This window comes from Chaetura pelagica, unplaced genomic scaffold, assembly GCF_000747805.2.
Source record: "Chaetura pelagica isolate M959 unplaced genomic scaffold, ChaPel_1.0 scaffold142, whole genome shotgun sequence".
Lineage (NCBI taxonomy): Eukaryota > Metazoa > Chordata > Aves > Apodiformes > Apodidae > Chaetura > Chaetura pelagica.
Window position 1 is genome coordinate 4,763,377 of NW_009952973.1, and position 9,511 is coordinate 4,772,887.

General features: G+C 37.8%; 1 protein-coding gene across 1 annotated transcript in view; it reads left to right on the plus strand.

Annotated features, from left to right (window-relative positions):
- The window catches only part of RAPGEF2 (Rap guanine nucleotide exchange factor (GEF) 2), a 69,455-nt gene extending 62,334 nt beyond the window's left edge, over nt 1-7,121 (plus strand). The window contains exons 22-24 of the mRNA XM_009995920.1: nt 472-1,031; nt 3,643-3,948; nt 5,007-7,121. Coding sequence (XP_009994222.1) covers nt 472-1,031; nt 3,643-3,948; nt 5,007-5,032 — 892 coding nt within the window. The 3' untranslated portion in view covers nt 5,033-7,121. The remainder of the gene's footprint in view (nt 1-471; nt 1,032-3,642; nt 3,949-5,006) is intronic.
- Nucleotides 7,122-9,511: the final 2,390 nt, after the last annotated feature.

Below are 9,511 nucleotides of genomic sequence, written 5' to 3' on the forward strand. Positions count from 1 at the left end.
CTGCTGAAACTGTTTGTAACTTTTGACCCTTTGCTTCGCATGGCTGGAAAAGCAGGAGAAACCTCATATTCGCCTTTATGTGTGTTAGTGCAGTTTCCCTGTCTTAAAGGGCTGCTGCAAGATTAAGCTTTTACCTTTTTAAATTACTGCAATGAAGCGTTAAGTTTCATCAGGATATCTATCCGATTTTTTTTGTTCTTGTATTGTTGAGAATGAGTCAAAAGTTCCATTCTCAAAATTAAATTAGCTGTTAATGTGAATAGTACCTAATATAAATTGCATCAAAACCTTAAATCATAGAATGGTTTGGTTTGGAAGTGACCTTTTAAAGGTCATCTAGTGCAACCACCGAATATGTTTGCTTTTATTTATTTTATTTTATTTATTTGGCTGTTTAATTCATGTGTCTTGTAAATGATCTCAAGATTCCAACACTGTTTTCTTTTTTCCTCCTCATTAATGGGCATCTAGCTCATATGCACCGCTGTCAGAGACCAGAGGCCTGTATGCTGCAGCAACTGTGCTTTCTTCACCTAGTGCAGAAGAACTGTCACAGGATCAGGGGGACAGAGCTTCACTGGATGCAGCTGACAGTGGCCGTGGTAGCTGGACTTCTTGTTCAAGTGGTTCTCACGACAACATCCAAACAATACAGCACCAGAGAAGCTGGGAGACTCTGCCTTTTGGACATGCTCATTTTGATAGTTCAGCCGATGGGGCAGGACTGTGGACCTCAAGCAGTCATATGGATCAGCTGATGTTCCCTGATCATGGCACAAAGTATGGCAGGCAAAGTCAAGGTAGGGAGGGCCTGGATCAAGCACAGTCCAGAGCAAGCTGGGCATCCTCAACAGGCTACTGGGGAGAGGACTCAGAAGGTGATACAGGTACCATAAAGCGGAGGGGTGGGAAGGATGTTTCAATTGAAGCTGAAACCAGTAGCATAACATCTGTACCAGCAGAGGAGTCAAAGCCAGCTCCCATGCCCACTCATACAGCTGTATCATCGAGTAACACAAAGGGGCTAATTGGTAAGTTAAGTTTTGTTTACTGTGAAATATTTTAATTTATTTGCTTATGGTTCTATGTGTTGTTTTTAAACGGTATTTCTTTTGTCTGGTTTGATTTTTATATTTTTAAAGCAAAATCAAACATTTTGCAGTCTCTCTCAAATTTTCCCCTTTAACTATACATTTATTGCCAGGGAAAATACCACTTACTGTTGATTCACAATTCTGGCAGTGCCTTTGTGTTTCAAGAGAGCCTGCCATACATCAAAAACTAGCTCAACTGCTGGACAGTCTTTTCATAGGTTGATGTATTAAGGTCTCTGAAATGTGAATTTCTCTTCACAGTAAGACTCCACATTCTTTATTTAGATACCTTAATAAATGTGGCCTGATTTTTTTAGAATCCTTTTTACTTTATACATCTGTATGACTTAGCCGATAATTGTGAATATTCCTTACTTCTGAAAATGGGATCACTTCATTATTAAATACCTACTGAGATGTTTCTTTGGACTGCTGAAACTGAAGAGGTTCCTAAGAAATAAAGCTAAAATACATTTATAATCATTTAACAAAAGATCAGATAAATTAATATAAAGGTGTCTTTGGCAGAGGGTAGCATTTTTCTCATACTGTTCCTTCTGTGCATCCCAGTCCTTCAGCTATCCAAAACCTTTGCATTTTTACCTCTTTCATTCCTTTCATTCCCCTTCACTTTGGCTTTCTTCAGGTTAATATGAAGAACTATGTAAAAATCATTTTGTGCTAATACTGCTGAAAAAACGTGCCAGATTGAGGTCATGCTGAGCTGACTGTGATAAACTGCATTTCCATTCTCTGGCCAAGTATATCACTTAGTACTGGCCCATTGCCTCAAAGCTTGGATACAGATCTGAATCCCTGAACTACGAAGAGGAGGAAGCTGTTTAGTTCAGGACTCCAGGTTCTGGTTCATGCAACTCTTTAATTTTACTCTGTGATACCCTTGGTTTCTGCCAGAATGTGGAACAAACACGTCCATACTCGTGTCTCAAGGCAGTGCTTCCCAGTATGTTTTTAGAGACTTAAGAGAATGTGGAAAAGATCTAGAAATTCAAGCCACACATTTCCATGCACTTAAGTGCTATTAACTAACTATCCTGCAAATGTAACTCTTCATATGACTGTCCAACCAAAGCCACTATTTTTACATGGTTCTTTTGCACTGAATAGACATTGATCTCTTGCAGTATTTCAGTAGAATTCTTCTACTTAATTTATCCCGCACCAAAGTTACTTTTTGGAAGTCTTTGGATAAAAGTTCTTAGGAACTTCTTCAGGCTGTTTTCCTCAGTTAAAAACAAATGTCCAAGAAAAATACTTAGATTCTATTGGAAACTATTTGATTTAGTTTTAATACCAAAACTTTGCTTTTAGTTTCTAAAAACTCATCCAAGTAGCATTTTAAGCAGTCCGTTTTAAGCTTCTGCTGCCCTGTAGTCAATTCCATGCTGCACCATGAAGAGTGATGTTGTCATCACCACTGTGCATATGCAGTGCATGACAGTGTGAAGAGTAAATTGTCTGTATCATTGTTTTTTCCTGCTGTTTGCATTTGCGCTGTAAGGTCATGTGTTAAAGGGCAAGACCCACAAAAATGTTTAGTAGCAAAGCCCCAGGTAACTTCTTTAAGTACATAGGTCCCAAATAGAGAGTCATTCCTGTCTGCTTTGTGTCCCTGGAAATGCTTAAAATTCTTAATCTCTGTTTCTTCCCTTTGAGTTCTCTGCAAGAGGGAACTTCTAAGTATGTCTGGAGTTAAGTCTTGTTCAGGTAAACTGTTGCACCTTAGTGACATCCACAAACTAGGTGGTGGTCTTTCTATCACCTATATAAAATCATATTCAATCATTGTTCTTATGGACATACTTTAAAGTTTAATTTTGCAAATAATACAACAGTAAGCAGCAGGCAGCTATGCATACAGAAGCTATGAAGATGAAGCCCACTTTAACTTTTGGAATTGTGGCTTATGTGTCATTAATGACTAAGATTTGTAGGAAGAAATAATGCTTCAGGTGCTGTTCGTGGGGTTTTTTTGTGGTGGTTTGGTTTTGGTTTTGGGTTTGTTTTTGTTGTTGTTGTTTGTGTTGTTGTGATTTGTTGGGTTTTTTTCTCCCTATGAGATGCTAAAACAAAAGAGATGAGCTCTTAGGTATAAAGCCCAGCTTCAGAATTAAGATAGTCATGCATTTGGAGAGATGCCAGTATTCCTGATGGTGGCCACTTCTGTGGACTCATGAGTCTTCCATGCTACTTTGATCAGTGTACATTTTATTCTGTAGAATTGATGGAACAGCTTCAGTTGCTAAGTTTGAATAAATTCCCCATGTAATCTGGTGAATTTTATTAAAGTAATGCTTCACTACTGGAAAAATAGCTATATCCTGTGTATGTTGTGTACTCTATACTTTCTTGAATGGTATCTTTTTCAAGACCTCATTGTCTACCATATGGCAGCTAACTTTTGTCCTTCAGTTTTTCTCTTCCTGGGCTGTTGAGTTGGTTGATGTTTATTTAACTTTCACAGTTTTATTTTCCTTTGAGCAGTTTTCCTCTTACTATCTCTTATAATATGTTGCTTTTCCTGCAGCACGGAAAGAGGGTCGATACCGGGAACCACCTCCAACTCCTCCTGGTTATGTAGGAATACCTATTGCTGAATTTGCTGAAGGTGGTTCCCATCCAACCAGAAAGCCTCCTGATTACAATATAGCACTACAGAGGTCCAGAATGATGGCACGGACATGTGAAACCCATGGGACGTCAACTTCACAGCAGCAGTCGCATGGCCATTCAACTAGCCGGCCTGTGAACAAACCTCAGTGGCATAAACCAAACGAGTCAGATCCACGTCTTGCTCACTATCCATCTCAAGGTTTTTCCACAGAGGAAGATGGTAAATTTCTAGTTGCTAGATTTTGAGTGTACTGCATGCACAAATGGTCAATGCTTTCACAGACACAAAGCAAATTGTGCAAATGTGTTCTGCCATAAAAATTCTTGCCATAATTTGAGCTCTTTTCCATCTTTCATAACTTGCTATTTGTTAACTTTTTGGAAGGGGAGGAATTCATTTCCTACTAAATGCAATTTGAAATTTGGAATATAGGTCCACCTGAATCTGAGACAATCAACTAGCTGGCTTAGGCAACTTCTCTGGAAGTGCCTGTGTTCACCAGGCACAGCCCTGCCTGCCCTGAAAGCTTGCAGCATACTAAATGTTTGACACTAACCAAGTGTTGAATGGTCAAAAAAGTATCCTGGTCTATAGAATACCTGCCTATCTGCCCCACAGAACATTGTTTTAGCTCAGCTATAATGATAGCTGTTTTTCTAGGGAGGGCAAGCATAGCTGGATTTTTGAGCTACATGCTCAAAAGTTTGGCAGTGCCCAAATCACATGTTTGAATGCTTTGTTTTGCTTAATGATAGATAGGCTAACTTTCCCCCCAGCTGCTTAGTTACTAAGATTTTATGTGCAGAATGAACTTAGCAGTTGAACAGAATGGGGAAAAAAAACACACTTTAACTTAATCAAGTTGCCTCAAACTTTGAGAATTATCACAACAGAGTTTTTATTATTTCTATCAAGGATGACCAAAGCTACACAATTTTTATGCAATATTAATTTAAATAAATCACAAATATATTCAAGGAAAAATGTAAGATGGCTTTGTGAAACTATTTGGTATCCAGGAGTAGCTGTTGTTTTCCTCAGGCTAAGGAACTGCCTCTAGTTCAGTTATAGCAACTGTCTTATTTTCTTCAAGAAAAAATTACAAAGGGGTACTTCTCATGAGACCTGAAATGTGCAGGTATTTAGATTGTTTTAAAATATATACCCAGTACAACTAAATGGAAAACATGTAAGCACAGTACAGGTTGTTTCAATCAGCAGCAATCTGATTCTATATGAACTAAATTCTATTTTCCCTTATCCTGTTGTGTTTGCAGAAGATGAGCAAGTCTCTGCTGTCTAAGACTTGGGGCTTTTCTGGATCCAGAGTGAGCCACCTTAAAGGAGAGCACAAGAAGACGTCCCTAGAATAGGAGCCTTGGAACTATAGTTAAAGGATGGTGGACCTATTTGCCTCCTTCCCTGCCTTAAAGCAGCATGGGGCTTCTTCCTCCGCCCCCCCCTTCTGTCCCCACTCCCCTTGCATGTGAAATACTGTGAAGAAATCGCCCTGGCACTTTTCAAACTGTGTTGCTTGAAATGCACAGTGCAGCAATCTCCAAGCTACCACTGTCACTGTCTGCCACATCACACAGTATCATTCCAAACTCCAAGATCATCACATCAGGATGATTAACTCTGGCTGCACTTCCCAATGCCTGGAAGGGTTTTTTTTAAATCTTCCTTTTAGATTTTAATCACAATCCTAGCACTTAGTCTCATTGGGATAATGAGATAAGCTAGTTGTCAAATTACATTTGGCCTTTAACCTACACAGAGAAAAATGCATCTAAATCCTTCAAGGAGGCAGTGCTTATTTGCTTGTTTACAAATGCCTTTGTTATGATTTTGTACGTTTGTGTTTTGGAGATCGAATACGGCATCTGCATAGTAATTACAGTATTGTTTCATACCTGTAAGTAGGGTTGCCAGCCTGAGCTCCTGGAAAGAGAATATTGCTTATCCTAGAGCTGAGCAGGGCAGAAGGGGAGGCAGAGGTTATGGGGTGCAGCCTTTCCTTGACCATCTTGCTTCACTCTTAATGTGCCCCACCCTGGAATCTTCAGAAGTTTGGCAATGTTAGTGCTAGTGGCATCCTCAGCCGGGTCTGGTGTAAATGCAGCAACGTGTGCTTGCAGCTGGCCAGTGATGGAAGGGGACACTGTGTGTCTCACACCTGTGCCTTGCAGAATACAGGATGGCATACTAAAAAAAGTGTCCCATTCTAATGAGACAGACGGCAACCCCACTTTTAAGTTATATTATTTTTATTGGTTTTTTGCTATACATTAGTAATATTAAGAGAAAAATTAACTGGATAACATTGCAGTGAAGGCAAGTTGGGATTTCACAGCTTGTGTCAGCTGTTAACACTGATCTGATAACCTCCATCTATTGACTTTGGCATTAGGGGATAAACCAGCCTCTAAAGTAATAAAAAATAACACATTTAGATTTGCCAGCCCTTGCAATGCAGAAATAGTCACAACTGTTAATGGCTTCATGGAACACTGCATGTGTAGAGAAGGCCAATGTGTAGCAACCACCTGCTCACAGCTGCTATTAACCCTATAATGACTGAAATGACCCTCCCCTCTATTTTTGTGTTGTTTTTGCACAGACTCCGGAGAAGTGAAGGCTGCCAATCCGAGTAGTACTCATATGTGAGGAACTGCTGGTCTTGGATTTTTTTTTTTTCCATTGAACTCAGCTGATCATATTGATCAGTAGATAAAAGTAAATAGCTTCAACTTTTAAAGATCAAATTGCAGTGTTTTTTCACTGTATCAAACAAATGTCAATGCTTTATTTAATTCTCTCTCCTGTAATCATAGCTTTTGTCTATTTGCTTATATATCACATTGTCAATTATGCATTTGTAATTTTACATGTAATATGCATTATTTGCCGGTTTTATTCTCAAGGCTATGGACCTCATGTGCATATAGAAATACAAACCCCTAGTTCTCTCACAAGTTGCACAAATGTTATATAAGCATTAAGTAATTGTAGACCATAGGACTGCTAATCTCAGTTTGCTCTGTGATGTCAAGTGCGGAATGTACAATTAACTGGTGATTTCCTCATACTTTTGATACTACTTGTACCTGTATGTCTTTTAGAAAGACATTGGTGGAGTCTGTATCCCTTTTGTATTTTTAATACAATAATTGTACATATTGGTTATATTTTTGTTGAAAATGGTAGAAATGTACTATGTTTATGCTTCTACATCCAGTTTGTATGAAGCTGGAAAATAAATAAATATAACATTAATGAAGTCCATATTGATTCTTATGCATTTTACATGTTCCACATACTTGAACAAATTTATGAAAAAAAATTACTTCTCTGTGTATTAATATTAAAGGGACATTGCCAAGTGATGTGGGCAAACCTTTGGTGTGGAGTTTTTCTTAACATATAGTCGTGCTGCTGACAATATTTGAAAAGTTTGGAGTGTGTGTATGTGCAGCTGAATGAGAATGGCTGGTATGTTGTGTGTCTCCAGCAGAAATACTCAAGGTGCCAAAAAAAGAGTATAGATTTGCTCTTAGGTATATGTAGAATGTAAACAGTTTTGAAAGAAGGATTGTATTGATTTTATATTCTGTATGATGTAAAAGTAAAGAATTAATGTTGTAACATTCTAAGGTAGGGAGAAGTTAGGGAAGGTGATTAATTTGAGTTTTTACTCAAAGGTAAAAAGTATACTCGAAGGTATTTCAAGTAATAAAGATCAGCCAATAGCATCACTGGTATAAAGCTGATGTTAAAAAGCTGTAGGTTATTTTTTCCGAGAAGTTAGATTCATTAGTTTCAGCAGTATGCAGAAGACTAGGTCAAAATGTCACTCTTAAAGCCGTTATCAGCTGTATCCCATTTAGCCTTAAAATCCTTGACAGGAGTTGTTTCCAAATCTAAAATCTGTTTATTGCAAAGAGAAGCAGCAAAATACTCTATATAGATTTAATTCTTCCTAGCATAACTCTAGAAATGCTGCACACTTAAGATACAATCATAAGCAAGTTAAAAGTTATGGGAAAGAGAGGTCTGAAACATTCGCTTTTTATCCCTGGAGTCTTTAGCACTGTAAAGAAGGAAATTATGGAGACTTAAAATTGTATGGTGTGTGTGGAGGTGGAACTAATCTCTGAATCTGTGGCTAAACCTTGTTGGGTACATTTTCACAAGCTAAAGAACTACTGGTATTAGTAGAATGAGCATACATTTTTATATATCTCATCTGATAGTTTGTCCTTCAGTAATTCTAACGGTATGTTGTTACAGAAATAATTCCTCTTACCAACTTGTGAGGTTTATGAACTGTTTGCACACTTTTTCAATATGCTTGATGTAGTAATAAATTAGACAGCATTCCCTATCCTCCTGTTTGTCTGCTTTCTGTAATTAGCATTTTTAGAACACATTATGTAGAGACACCCTCAACACTCAGTAGTCTCATACATGTAGCTTAATTCATTGTGAACAGGCAGATATAGAACCCCTCACACAGCAACCCACTCAGCAGAAGTAAAGACCTTGCTATGGTATGACCTCTTATGAAACCGCTTTGATAATTCTAGTACCTGTAATATGGATGTTGTAATTATTGTGTGGATGTAGCAAGATGTTAACAAGAAGCTGCTGGGATTTGCTGTGACATTAACAAAAACTGCACTGAACTCTGAAATTTAAGGAAATTTTTTGTCTGTAGACGTCATTCAATTACCTGTACTTTTAAATGTTGGTTTTTTTGGTTGTGGTTGTTGTTGGTTGGTTGTATTTTTTTTTCCTTAAATTTGTTGCGCAGAGACTGCTTCTTCATGCACTAAAGTCACAGTAAAGAAAAACTGGAGACAGCCATAAAAGTCTTAAAAGGTGAGGTATTGAAGATAGGGCTTTATTGGATTAGCCATCTGGAGAAGTATGCATATTTTACAAATCTGGGACTAAAATGCGTGGTCCCCCTAAAGTGGAGAACAGTTTTGCTTCTTTAAAAACAAAAAAATTGCTTCAAAACTAGAAGGAAATGTAATGAAGTTCCAGACTCCCTGTCTTGTATGAATTGTACAATAGCTGAGATAAAATCAAGTCTGGAGAATGCAAGTAATGATTTAATTGCAAGTATTAATACCTTTGATATAATATTTGGTATGTGAAGAAATATAAAAAAGGCTTTTGTGAACAAAGTTTATGTAGCAGCAACAACCTGTCCAACATTCATTAAATAACTCAGACCTACTGAGGAAAATATGAACATCATTAAAATTGCTCTGAAAATTGACCCACTCAGGAGAAAGTAACCATCTGAGATGATTAGTATAATTTGGTCACCTATCCCTAGATTGTCCTTTAAGTAAGTTTCATAGTTGTGTGTCTTTAAAAGGCATGCTTTGAGAGAAGGCTGGAAGTGAAAGTAGGCTTATTACTGATGTAAAATGGCATCAACTACTTCCTGGTTTTCACTAAAATTGAGGTAAAAGAAAATTGTAGTTTTTACTAGAATAAAATGATCTTTAAAGATCTTTAATGGATCCTTAAATGGGTAGCTTTGGTCCTATATAGCCTAACGTCTGAAAGCAGAATCACTCTCTTTACAGCACTGTTGCCCTTGCTGGCAATGAAACTGTGTGTGTGTGTGTGTATATATATATATAAAAGTCTGTATACTAGTGCAGCACCCACTGTTTTTACCTAGGTTGTCTGCACTGGAAAAGAAGCCCGTTCAGCATTACTTAAAGGCACTTGAGGGGTGCAGTCTGTAAATATCTGTTGTTGT